The sequence below is a fragment of the Lepidochelys kempii genome, chromosome 19, assembly GCF_965140265.1.
Source record: "Lepidochelys kempii isolate rLepKem1 chromosome 19, rLepKem1.hap2, whole genome shotgun sequence".
NCBI lineage: Eukaryota > Metazoa > Chordata > Testudines > Cheloniidae > Lepidochelys > Lepidochelys kempii.
This window is the reverse complement of record NC_133274.1, coordinates 3,241,109-3,254,999: the sequence shown is the minus strand read 5'-3', so window position 1 is coordinate 3,254,999 and position 13,891 is coordinate 3,241,109. Positions and strand designations below refer to the sequence as shown.

Sequence of the window (13,891 nt, the reverse complement as noted above, 5' to 3'; positions counted from 1 at the left end):
CACCATTTGTAGTCAAGAGCTCTATTTGTATCTCATTTGCCTTTTAAACAGCTCTTGTGTTCTGCTTCTCCATTCTCTTCAACAGGTAGATTTGGATGTAACATTACCAGGAGAAGGTGGAAAAGATCGTCCCTTCAAGGTGTCAATAAAGTTTGTTTCTCGGGTGAGCTGGCACTTGCTGCATGAAGTTTTGACAGGAAGAACCTTGCCTGAGCCTCTGGAACTAGACAAACCAATCAGCACTAACCCTGTTCATGCTGTCGATGTGGTGCTACGACACCTACCCTCCATGAAGTAGGTTCTCTCATCTTCGTTCCCTCTCTCCCATTAGCTTTTTTTAAACTTTGGGGTGAAATCCATTCATATTTCTGCACAAACATAGCAGGAGGAAATCAATTAAGCCATTCCTTACACACAATACGTCTTACTGATGGGCCTGGGGAGATTCCTGGTCTGAGTCAATTGAAGCTAATATTATCTGAGTGTGAATATTTGTGCAGGAAGGTCAGACCCAGAACAGGTAATATTAAAGACTTTCCACAGTGGATTATTCAAGACAGTATCTTCCCCCAAAAAACTGTTAAGGACCATGAGACACTTGTTCTGGATCTTCAAGTCAAGTTTAAGAAATCTGAAACAAAGTAATAAGGGTTACAATATACTGTACCACTGCATCTTTTGTGTACTCCAGTTTATCAGTGGCTCCACATAACTTGTAATGTGCCTTATCTGAAAGCATGAGCCTTTTTAATTCATTGACATTTCACAAAACTGCAACTTCATGTTTTGGATAAACAGTTGAGATAAGTTTTCTTTAACAGTATCTGTTTTCCTCGTCTCAGAAATCTGAAATTTCAAAGGAGGCTAGTGTAATTTTGATATACATTTTGCTTTATTCATGTACTGGAGGTTACTTTTATCTTTTAAAGTTTGAGTACTGGTTTGAGGCACAATGGCAGTTTTCTCTTATAGAGGTTGAAATGAAATACATTGGTGAAATGTATCTGTAACTTGCCAAAATGATCTTGTCTCTTTATGGAACTAAAATCCTTCAACTGTCCTGAATTGTAAAGAAACATGAAAGCTAATGGCCTTGACACTAATATGATCCGTCCAAATGGTAGTATTCTCAGAGGTTGTTACACGACTATTATTCATCTTAAATGCCAACATAACTTTCCAAATCCTTTGCTTACACCAAGCTTTGGACAATAGAAAGTGAATTAGTGAGCTGGACTAAAAACACATCGGTTTGGTAAAACATACCCACTTTCATGCTAGCGCAAAAGGATATCTGAAAGACTGGAGCCAATATACACCAGACACTATTCTGTAGAAGCACCTTGCCAGTCAGCATTTGTGCTGCAGTCAAGATCGTGCTTTACTGAAAGGATGATTTAATTTCAGATCTTTAACATTTATTTTTTAATTTGCTCTAAATACCATAAATAGCTGTCACTTTAAAAAATTGTAATGCTTTCTTTGACTAAAATTAAAAATACCACTATAGAAACAGCAACATACAGAATAATGTTAATTTAGTCTCAAAATCATAGCTATGTTTTGTAAAATGTGACTTTCTGGTACCGATATACATCAATATCCATACAATAATTTATGAGGTGGAATAATAATCCTTGTTATATAAGGCTTTTAAAATACTCTTATGGAAGGCAGTAGTATATACAGACGGCTACTCTTTTCTTTTTTTAAATAGGTATACCCCTGTGGGCCGCTCCTTTTTCTCAGCTCCAGAGGGCTATGATCACCCGTTGGGAGGGGGCAGGGAAGTATGGTTTGGATTCCATCAGTCTGTTCGGCCTGCTATGTGGAAAATGATGCTTAATATTGATGGTAAGTAAATGATTTGTGTATAATAGAGGTATGGAATGGAGAAGGTTACCTTTTAAGAATAAAAATGTCTGTGCTGTTCAACTAGTTGACTGACGAAACTCAGATATGCACTACAAAATAGTACATTTTGTTTGTGGGAATAGTTTTCAAAACTTGTGGAACAAAAGCATTTCCCACAACTAAATCATCAGCTCCCAAATTTAACTTTTCTCTCTCTGCTATAAATTAAGAAATTAAGCTTAAAGTAAATAGCTAATTTCAAGTATTCTTGCATATACTCTAGAAAAATACAAAAATGAATCTCTTGTCTATTTAGTTGCTTTATCTAAATTTAGAGTTGCTATTACATGAAAAGCTATTTCTAAAAGTAAATGGCTCAGTTTGAAGATTCTGAAGCCTTTTATTGTAAAATCGTTACATAGAGTACAAATTATTTATCTGATTGAAAACTATATTTTCAATATCGTGACTTGGCTATAAGACTTCCTTTATAGTTGTGTGTTTATCATTATAAATATAAAAAATTACTACCAGGCTTAGTTCCTTTGCAGTGGGCTTAATTCAGTCTTCTGGCTTTTTCTTGCAAAGGATTTAGAAGTCCTAGTATTTGTATTTCTGGATGTGTCATCAAAGTGTAAACACTTGGCCAAAAGCTAGTTTGTCCTAATCAAGAAACAAAAAGTGTGTTAATTAAGATATATGACATGTTTCCTCTGTGTAAGGGAGACTGTCACCGGTACATGGGGAATGAGTTTGTGGAAAAGAATTATCAGTACCTAGACAAAACACTTAAAGTATGTTACCTTACAAACTTCAGTACAAATACATGATTCAATAGTTGCTGTCAGGTTTGATGTATTCTATCTAATTAGATGAAGAAATCACAGTTGTTTGTTTATATTGAACTAGTTGAGATTGGCAGTTCTGCAGCACACACTAAAGACCTAACAGAAGGCTCCTGAGAACAGTTGGTGTACTTTTCAGACAGAATATTCTACAGACTACAAGAAGATAAGCATTCATCTAAAGCATATGAATTTTAAAGTGTTTTAATGGAACATGTTCTTTCTTTTTGAAGGGATCTGGCTGAAAATGGCTTGTGCTGCTTAATCTGCTTGAAATATTCTACCAACCTCTTGTGGCCATTGATCATACAAACATTTTAGTGTAATCTTCCATGCTGAAGATTTGCCTTGATAATATCCCCCACACACTCTGAATTGCAGGTTTGACTATTGCAACTTAATTTTATATAGGGATGAAGCCACAGGCCTGAAAATGCTCTAAATAGTATAAAATTCATCAGCCCATCTACTAAGCAATGGATGTCTCTGTACTGCGGATCCCAACTAGTTAGTTCAGTTTAGGGTCTGTCTCCTGATATTTAAAGCCTTCTGGGACTCTTACCTCTCAGGACAGCTACATTCAGTTGGAACTATGACATTGTGACCAATAGGGAAAGATTCATGAGTGCGGGAGACAAAACTGTAATAGGATCTGGACTGAGATTGTGGAACTGTTTGTCTTAGAGAGTACTCTGTACTCCAAGACTAGTGCTGTTAGTTTTCTAATAGTTTTAAGTTTTTCACTTCTTAATAGCCACACATCATGTAAACTTTTGACTCCGTTAGTTAGGTGCTGCAGTCATTTAAAACAGCAGCTTTATTTCTTACACTTTAATTATGATGATACTGCTTTCATCAAAGCAATATTCATATGATAATGATAGTGTTAAATAGGCTTTATCAAAAGATTGCAACAAAGTTAAATTAATTTTCCCAACTATGCACACACAAATTAAAAATCGAAGAAAAGATACTCTATTACAGCCAGATGTGGATTGTTGGAGTTATGAGCTGAGACTGAAGCTGGTACCATTTTTTGGGCAGTCAGGAGTGCCACAGGTGTTCCATTAGGTTGGAGGTCGGGTCACTTTGATGGTGTTTCTTTCCCATTAGCAAGATTAGCAAAGGATGCAATAAATGAATGGGCAGAAACCATATTTAGAGTAGGTGGGGTGCAGTGTTAAAATCCAAGAGACCCTGAAGCTAGGTTGACTTGAAAGCCACTAGATGTGCAATGTAGAGCAGAAAATAGCAAAAGAGGGGCAGACACCAAGAAACAAGTGGACAAAAGCCACATCCTCGTGGTGCGCCTTTGAGTTTTATGTATTTTTCAACATATTATGACATTGAAATAGGGGACAGCTTGCTCCGTACTTTTGTAACCATTATGTCTTGCTCATGTGCTTCAGACACACAAATGAAATACATTATTGTTGCAGCTGAGGATATATTGATACTCCTTATTTCTGCAGGTTTAGGGAACATGTGACAACTTTCATATCTAGTCATGCTTACTGCACAATTATTTTCTCATGGATAGTAAAAGTAAACAAGACAAACGGATCCATTTCTGTAATTTCCATTTAATTCAGAGAGTTTTGCATTTTGTAAGGAGTGCAGGATCAAAAATATTCTACCAATCAGCAAATCATACCCAGGTTTTTCAGTTAAATGGCCCACTTGTAACACAAGAATATTTCTGACTGTAAAGGTCATTAATGATTGGTCCAAGCCAGTGGTTTTCAACCTTATTTCGTTTGTGGACCCCTAAAAAATTTCAAATGGAACTGCAGACCCCTTTGGAAATCTTAGACACAGTTTGAAACCCCCAGGGGTCCACAGACCACAGGTTGAAAACCACTGGTCCAAGCAAAGTTATTGCATTGTTCACATTAGCTGACATCTTTCTGAATTTCTAGCTATTGAATAACTAAGACTTACTACCAAAAATGCAATTATTTCAAAAGAGAAATGCAATGACTCAATGCTTGGAGTCTAAAGCACATCATAATTCTCTCCTACAGTTGTTGACATATAGGAGCAGCTGATATTCTTTAATACCAAGCTAAGTATTGTTTAAGTCAAGCTATGTGCAATGCCTGCCTTAGTGCAGTAATTACAATAGGGCAGAGAATTCTGAGGTTTCATAGTAGAAATACTGAAGTCTGTGCTCTTGCATACTGAACTTCTTGGAAAATGAGCAATAAAAAATTGATCCTTTTCTCATGTATGGTAGTAACTACAGAAGTAAAAAGAGGGGTAGTTCTTTGTAAATCCAGTGTACCCAACCAAAACTATACCTTTTTAAAGCAGTTAATTCTGATGTTGCTATTGGTTGAAAAGCAAAGTTAAATTAAAATTATTTGAGTTTTATGCTATTACAAGTAAATCCTCAACAGTATGTATGCGGCATATTGAGGAGAGATTAGTTTGTTTTTTGGTTTTTGCTGTAAAGAAAATAGTCTTAATCCTCACTGACACTGAGTCTTGCCTTTTGTTGCTTTTTGTGAAGTAAGCTTTCCCCATCACTGCCGAATAAGGTCTTGTGAACCAGAAGGTTTGTTGTGTTTATCTTCTTGGTAGAAGTTATTCAATTCTAGAGAAGATTTACAGTGGATGTGCAACAGACTATCACATTAATGTGAAATTCCTAAATAGAAATAATTTTGATGTTTAACAGATTATGGGAAAATGACTTTGCTAATTTGGTTTGAGACAAGATTAAATCTACAATCAAATTATTGGAGTTTGTTTTGATCACTTACTGCATACAAGGTGCTCTGCAAAATATCTGTTCCTATCAGTTTCACAAATTTTGTTACCATGGAGATGAACCACAGATCCCCAGTTGTTGGGGGCGTAAGCTATTTGTGTTCATTCAGTAATCAACATCTGTAGGTGTCTGCTAGAGTGCGTCATACAAAGTTGGCGGCTTACTGGAGTGACGCATATCTGAAGAATTTTTATTATTTGTATGGGGGATTTTGGTGTTTTAGCATAAGAGACCTGGGAACTTCATAAACTGCTAATTCACTATTTCATTGTCTAATATTTTTTGCTATTTAAAGACTTAAGTGTATTGCTCAGCCTTTCTATATTTGGCCTCAATTGAGTGAAGGTAGGGACTGAGCTAATAGCACCACCTAAAGTTAAGATTGCCTGATTCTTCCCACTATCAGTCCCTGTTTTCAGCTGTTTATAACTTTGCCAAACTTCAGCCATTTTGGGGTGAAATTTTCCATGCACTGAATGAGGCAAGGGTACTGGGGAAAAAATACTACACCAAAATATATAACATATTTGGTCAGAGAAACATGAGGGCATTATTTAAAATCTAAGTGAAAAATAACTTTCTAGTCTGTCTCAGAGGAGAAATAAGCACATCCAGAAACCACATCCAAAGTTTCTTATAAAAAAAATTCTATAAAACATAACAGTTAGACACTTTTTGCCATAATAATTTCTCTCAGTTCTAAATCAAACTCAAAAAGGTAAAATCACTAGCTAAAACGTTAAACTCAAAAATGGGAGTGGAGACAGAAGAGTATAATTTTTGTGTCTTATATTAAAATGCAAAAAAAGTGTTTCCTTAAAGTCTCCCTTCCTGATTTCTAGAGATACTAGTGCTTGTAAAACACACCTGCCTTGATAACATGCAACATATGTTAAGAAGGCTACAAACGAATGCCCTCGAGGTGTACAGTTATTCGTAGGAGCGAAGCCCAGTGGAGAACTGGTCTATTCAGTGCTGTTTGATTATCCATGGCAAGGTACAAAGTAATTTTATTGGCAAGTTTGTCAATAGCTCCTTTAACTTAAAGGAGATTTTGAATTTCCTTTGCATGTGGATATTTGAGCTATACGACAGTAGTGAACATATGAAGAAAGTGGTGGACATGTGAATAGTTCCAAACTAAGCCATCCAAAAAGAAAAAAGGAAAATCTTGAAACTAACACCGTTTGCTACTGTCACATAGTTCTCTCTGCTTATGTATTCTACCTCTTCCCCCACCCTGTGTCTGTCTAGTGTGTTTAGGGGCAGAGAGCATCTACTATTCAGTGTTTGTACAATGCCTAGTACTATGAGGGCCCATTCTTGGTTGGCCCTTAGGCACTACCACAGTGAACATGACTAATAACTTCTGCTGCGTAATGTCGCTGTTGGCAGCTAGAACAAGATTTGTCCTTCGGCTTGCTGATCTGTGGGTAGCATTTTTAGTTTTAGATATATGTCTACTTTAAAAACAGCTTGCCTTGCCTCTTCAGGTTTAGTAGAGAACAGAGTGTAGCATTAGGATATTGCTACTCTCCTGTTCCTTTGTATTACTGAACCAACTTTGCATAAAAAGTCTCTGGACAGACTTTTGTTTGTTTCTAGGCCATTTCAGGTTATCTAAGGGCTAGTCTAAACCGGCAACGCTAAAGCGCTGCCACGGCAGCACTTTAACGTGCCTTGTGTGTTCACGGCACAGCTCTAAAAAAACCACCTTCACCAGGGCATAGCTTCCAGCGCTGTGAGTGCAGCTCCCAGCGCTGGTGCACTGTCTATGCTGGTGCTTTACAGCGCTGAAACTTGCTGCGCTCAGGAGAGTGTTTATTCACACCTCTAAGACAGAAGGTTGCAGCGCTGTAAATTGCCAGTGTAGACAAGCCCTTACCTAGGCTAGCACGGGTGTCCATCACAGGTCTCCATAACTGGTAATCTTACAGGCTGTCTTAGCAGGGTAGTCAAGGACTGAATGGCTTGTAGAAACTGAACTACTGTCACATACTCAGAGGTGGTCTTGTCAGGTCAGAATTCAGGCACACTGGTTGGGCAGCATGGGAGAAGCGTTCGTCGCCGCTGCATGTGCAGTGCTCTCATTGGCACTTCACTAATTTGAGGGATAAGTATAGGATTTCTGCCTCCAGGTTTTGTCAGTTGAAGACTTTTCACCAGAACTAAAACTTATGTTGGAAAAATACTTGAGAATGTGGAAATAGAAGTACTCTTATTCCAGAAAGATTGCACATAATCTCTTAATGCAGAATTTTAATCACCTGTTAAAAGCTCTTTTCAGGCTTAATATTGCCTTTTTTGGTAATTAAAACAATTCATTTGCATTTCTAATCTGCTTCTCTTTAGAAAAGCAGTAAATGTGGAGAGTACATTAATCCTTTGGCATCTGCACACCTGGCCTTGATTCTCTGCAAAGTCTTAGTGTCTGTATTCATACTGTACGTGGTATGTCTTGTGACACTGGGTTGCATTTCCTTGGTGAGAGTGCCTCTTCACAGCAGCAGTTCCCAACCTCTTTGGCAATTCCAATGGACCTGTTTGTGCCAGCAGCCTGTTGAAATTCTTTGCATCCTACCTAAGGACAAACACAAGTGCTTGTGACATCAGAGTTCATTAACTCAGAAATGAGCTATTTATGTAGTGGTAGATGGAGAATGAGGAAAAGTGGGGCAAGGAAGGACCTCCATTTCTGAAATTCCACCATCCCACAACCAAGATATCTGCTAGCTGCTTCTTCTGGCTACTTGGATACTATATTAGATAAGAACCTAGAGAGAGAGAAACATTTACTTGGTTTAAATGCAGTTTAGGAGTCTTCTGCCTGGTGGGGAGAGACTACAGTAATGATGTAATTGCCTGGACTGACATGCGGTCTCATTTTCTAAGCCTTATATCAAATAGACTCATTTTCCTATTGCTTCATGGACTTGAAAAGTACCTCTTGTTATATACACAAGCTGAATGCCACAAGTTAGGTCAAGAAATGTAGGAAAAACGTTTACAGTCTAAACAGTGTTTAAGAACATAGAATCCATTTATCCTAACTGCAATTTGACTAGGTCACAACAGTCTAACTCTCAAAGTGCTTTTGGATCTTTAATGAGCCATTGATTAGTCATGATCTTGCTTCTACATTTTATCCAAAAGACCGCGTCTTCAGCAGAGGGGTGTCCTTACACACCGTCTTTTGGTTTTGGTTTCAAACTATCTAAAGGAAGGATGTCATAATCTGAACACCACCACTTACTCAAGCACCCTGTGTATATGGAACATCCTTTCAAATCCTGATGAGGCTCAAGATAGTCTTCTCAAAAACTAAACTAGTATACAGCGTGGTGATGTATGGTTGCAGATCTTGATTGCTCAATACTAAGCTGTCACAAAACTTTCTAATAAGTTTTTGAAGAAAACTTGAGTGCTGCAAAACATACACTTGAAGCCCACTTTGAATAAAAATCAGATGATTTGTTTGATTCTTTGGCTTTCCAAGATGGCTGTTTTCTTCCTCCTTGTGTTTTTCCTTTCCCCTTAGTTTCTGCCACTGCCTTCTACAAAGCACAACCTGTAATTCAGTTCATGTGTGAAGTTCTTGACATTCATAACATTGATGAACAACCAAGACCTCTGACTGATTCTCATCGGGTAAAATTCACCAAAGAGATAAAGGGTGAGTAGAAAGTTATCTCTAATCAGCATGGAACAGATTGTGTTTAATGTGCTCAGAAGGTTAGTTATGACAGACACATTAACTGAAAGTTTCAGAACTAATATAACCTGGATCAAAAGTGAGTGTGTACAAAATAATTGCAATATTTACTGTATTTAGATCTAAAATTAATACATGAGCTTCATGGCTCTTTAAACTGTCTGCAAAGCCCAACAAAGATGAAATACTAGATAAACTCTGACACTTTAAAGGTCAAATAGTAAGACTGCTTATTATAATGAATGTACCAAAGCAATCACGTTGCTGGATGGCTGACTCTTATTTAGGAGATAATGTCAGTAGTACAAACACTCCTGCTGCTATTTAAATGCTGAGGCAAAGCAAATATATTGATTTTCAAACCTGGAGTCATTGATTGTCTGCCAATATTTTATTAATATAACTTTTATATCAATTGTGATATAACAGGGATAGCTCAGTGGTATTTGCCAACCTTGAGGGGGGGACAAATTCCATCTTGAAGAATTGATTTAGTTGGTGGAAGTTTGGGTAGTTTCGTTACATACACTACTTTGGTGTCTGCTTTCACGCTTCTTTGCACTCCAGTTTACAGAGTAATTTGCAGGGGTAAGACCTTGTTAGGAGGGTTTGAGCAGAGTCCTTCCGGACATTTTTTTCTGTCACTGCAAGAGTACATTCCATTTAAGAACCAATCAGTTTAAAAGGTAAGGTACAGCCAGTCAGACCCCTGTGTTTGTAAAATCAAGAATTTTTTTAAAAAACCGTACCTTTAATGGATAAATTATTTTGTAACTGGCTCAAACACAAATCTTTCTGTTTTTAAATCAGTCAGAATGCAGCATGTCTAACTGTACAGTGAGCAGCTGTCACTCTACTTCACCAACACATCTCAGTCATTGTAATAGAAATAGCCACTGTAAGAAAACACTGCAAGGTAAATTAACCTTGGTTGTTAATATTTATTTGTATTATAGTAGTACTTAAGGGCCCCAAATAAGATCAGAGCACCATTGTGCTAAGCACTGTGCATATATATATATATATATACTAAGACAGTCCCTGCCCTGAAGAGATTTCAATCTAAATAGACAACAAAAGGTCAGAGGGGAAACAGTCTGAGAGGTGAAGAGATTTTCCCAGTGTCAGAATACATCACTGTGAATAGAACCCAGTTCTCTTGAATCCTAGTCCAGTATCTTGTCTATTGGACCATAATGCTGCCTCATCAATTTTTCATGTCCCTGAAGGCAGAGAATGTGCCTATCCTATGACACTACCATCACGGTATCATTTTTATGTAAATATCAATGTTGCATTGTTATGAGGAATTAATAGAGTAGAGTTAACTTGGATTACCAAATACTTACTAGAATGCCAATGGGATTTCTGTGAATTTACCAGCTGGATACCATGGAATAACATGAATCAATTCATGCTAACTGTGCAAACAACTCCTATAGCTATGTTGCAAAAGAAGATAGAAAGCATAGAGATTCAGGATTCTGCTCATGCTTAAAGAGCATGGACTAGATCTTAACTTCAGCTACTTAAGATTGTACAGAAAACTAATGACAATCTCTAGAATTTAGAAATATTGATTTTTAATGAAAATAAAGCAAGTTAGTCAAAATGCTGATTAAAGCTAATGGATATAAGTGGGGGAAATCACCTAGTTTAAAAATTACTTTCCTATCTTACTTATCCCCTTGGTACAGATATGGTTCCTCAGTCCTAGGGTGCATTGGAATTGGTAACCAGGAGCAAAAAGGGCATTGCTGTCCTTTGAGAACCTGAACAGAAAACTATATTTTGAATCCAGACTTCAGTCTCCATGAGGCTAGTCTCACTTATCTTAAAATTAATATAATAGCTTCAACTGAAATTATAAATTACTTTGAATTGCATGTATTGTAGCTAGGATTTATTTTTAAAAGAAACTCATGGTTCTCCACTATTAGAAATATTTTTGAAGTGAGCTGTAGCTCACAAAAGCTTATGTTCAAATAAATTTGTCTCTAAGGTGCCACAAGTACTCCTTTTCATTTTACCTCTTAAATGAAAGTCAGAAATCAAATAATGCATTAAATGCAGAACATGAGTTTCTAACACTGCCATAAGATCATTGTATCTATTTGACACTCAAGAGTTCTTGACTCTATTATGCGTGTACTCTTATAAGAAACGTATGCAAATGCTTAAGATGTGTATGTTGCATGACATTGGTTTTTCTTGTTGCTTTCATACAGGTCTGAAGGTTGAAGTGACTCACTGTGGAACAATGAGACGGAAATACCGTGTTTGTAATGTAACAAGGAGACCTGCCAGTCATCAAACGTAAGAAGACATTTGTCAGAGTGGAGAATGTGTAGCAGCCTGCTTGCCCTAACACCAAATACTTGGAGGGACTGAGAGTTTATTAAAATCATTTTGGAGAACTCTGGTAGCTGGTAGTTAAACTTTCAATGCTATTTTGACTAAAACTCTTGTGTTGTCTTTCCAGCTTCCCTTTACAGTTAGAAAACGGCCAGACAGTTGAGAGAACAGTAGCACAGTACTTCAGAGAGAAGTATAACCTCCAGCTGAAATATCCTCATCTTCCTTGTCTACAAGTGGGACAGGAGCAGAAACATACCTACCTGCCTCTAGAAGTAATGGTTCTGATAAATCGGTGTTAGTCCAGTAGCATCTTTTTGCAGAGTGTTAATTTATTTCTCATGCAATATAAGCAGTTTAGCATATTTGTATATGTGTTGTCATTCTTATTGTTACTGCTTTTGTTTTACTATAGATGGAGGTAAACGTTAAGACAGACAAACTTTTCCTTTTATTAGTATGGATACCAATCAAGTCACTATGAAAAATAGATTTAAGTATCAGCTACATGTATATAGAAGATTTGCCTGTACAGACGCCCCCCAGACTTACGCAATTGTTCTGTTCCGGAAAGCCTTGCGTAACTTGAAAATTTTGCGTAAGTCAGAAACGTATCCCCGTACGTTATGCAAAAATTTCCGTAACTCGAAAATCCTATTTCTGACTTATGGAACTTTTTCCGTAAGTGCGAATTTGCGTAAGTTGGATCTTGCATTACCCGGGGAGCGTCTGTAGTCACTGCATAATTCCCTGTGTAGTAATAGGAGTGCTGCATCTGTAAAGACTGCAATTGTATCTGCCAATTTTTTTTATTTTTTTTAAGGTATGTAACATTGTGGCAGGCCAGCGATGTATCAAGAAGCTAACAGACAATCAGACATCAACCATGATCAAAGCAACAGCAAGATCTGCCCCAGATAGACAAGAGGAAATTAGCAGATTGGTTAGTTCATAACTTCTGTATCAGAGGATGAGCATGTTCATCTTCACTAAATTGCCTTGTGCTTGTGAAGACAATTACATTTCTCTATACACTTACCCTGTCTCTGTCCTTTGCTACTAAAACCTCTTACTTTATTCTCAGATAAATATCCTAAAGGCTCCTGCTCCCATGACTCCTCTGATTCCTCCCATTAAATAGAATATGTAGGTCAAGCATTCAGGCCAACCTCCCTGTTCCATAATCTTCACATACCACGTGGCCACCAAAACTTGTTTGGTACCTCCCTTCCAGCATTTGGAACCCTCCTTGATTTTATTAACAAAAGTTTTTAAATTAGACATCTCTAATTAGAGGATTAGAGGTGTGGTCTGAGCCCAGGACTGAAATGTTAGGGACTCCTGTGTTCTAATCATGGACCTTACACTGGCTATTTTGTACCTGATTCAGCAAAGCACTGAATCATGTGCTTAATGTTAAGCAGCTGACATCTCCCATTGGAGTCAATGGAACTTCAGGTGCTTACAGTTAAGCATGTGCTGGTGTTTTGCTGGAATGAGACCTTAAATTTTTGATGTTATCAACAATCTGAAAAATGAACAGAGTTCTTAACTGCTTTACAGGGATGTTCTGACAATTAATATATGTAAATTGCCTACCTACCTCCAGTGCTTATCTGCCCCCTCCCATTCCCATATTATCTGAACATCTCGCAATCTTTAACCTTTTGATATACTCTGAACACTGCTGTGAGGGAGAGAAGTATTATTATATCCCTGTTTTACAGATGGAGGGAGCTAATGTACAGAGACTAAGTAATTTGCCTAAGGTTCTACAGGAAGCCTGTGGCAAACAGGAAGTTGAAACTGTTTCCCATGTTCCAGGCAAGCACTCTAGCCAGTGGGCAATATTCGTCCTCAATATATGCTAAATAGCACCACTTGACAGTCCTGTGTTTTTCCCTCTTTCTGCCTGACAGAACCAGCCTTTCTAAAAAAACATTAACCTTTTCCTGACTTGGAACTGTTGGAAATATCTCGTTTTATTTGACTAACATCACAAAAAATTAAAGGACAACTTCTATTTGAAAAAGGTGGTTTTGAGCTGACAACTGAAAATTTGTGTTTGATAGGAATAAGGCTCTTCTGAAAGATGCTGAAAAGGCTAATTCACGATACTCTCTTGACTGCTAATATTCAAAGGGAACTGAAAACAGTTGGGTTTTCATAACTTAGTTTGTCCTTTGCTATCCACTGAGGGCAGCAACAAATTTGCTTTGATGAATGCCGTGAGTACACATGTTGTGGAGTGACTAAGCATCAAGTGACCATTTTCACACTGACTTAGTAATATAATAGTAAAACTGAATTTTAGGTACCTTTTTCAAATAGTAGTAAAATTTCATGTTATAC

General features: G+C 37.4%; 1 protein-coding gene across 5 annotated transcripts in view; it reads left to right on the top strand.

The window, feature by feature from the left end:
* Positions 1–13,891, top strand: part of AGO3 (argonaute RISC catalytic component 3) — a 65,375-nt gene that overhangs the window by 28,601 nt on the left and 22,883 nt on the right. For 4 of the 5 annotated variants that reach the window (XR_012155648.1, XM_073317894.1, XM_073317892.1 and 1 more), the window contains exons 4-10: positions 86–294; positions 1,718–1,854; positions 9,011–9,145; positions 9,999–10,100; positions 11,413–11,500; positions 11,667–11,814; positions 12,363–12,482. Coding sequence is in view for 4 of the 5 variants with exons in the window: in XM_073317894.1 (XP_073173995.1) it covers positions 86–294; positions 1,718–1,854; positions 9,011–9,145; positions 9,999–10,100; positions 11,413–11,500; positions 11,667–11,814; positions 12,363–12,482 (939 nt within the window). In the remaining variant the exon portion in view is untranslated. The remainder of the gene's footprint in view (positions 1–85; positions 295–1,717; positions 1,855–9,010; positions 9,146–9,998; positions 10,101–11,412; positions 11,501–11,666; positions 11,815–12,362; positions 12,483–13,891) is intronic. The other variant, XM_073317893.1, reaches the window with a different exon arrangement.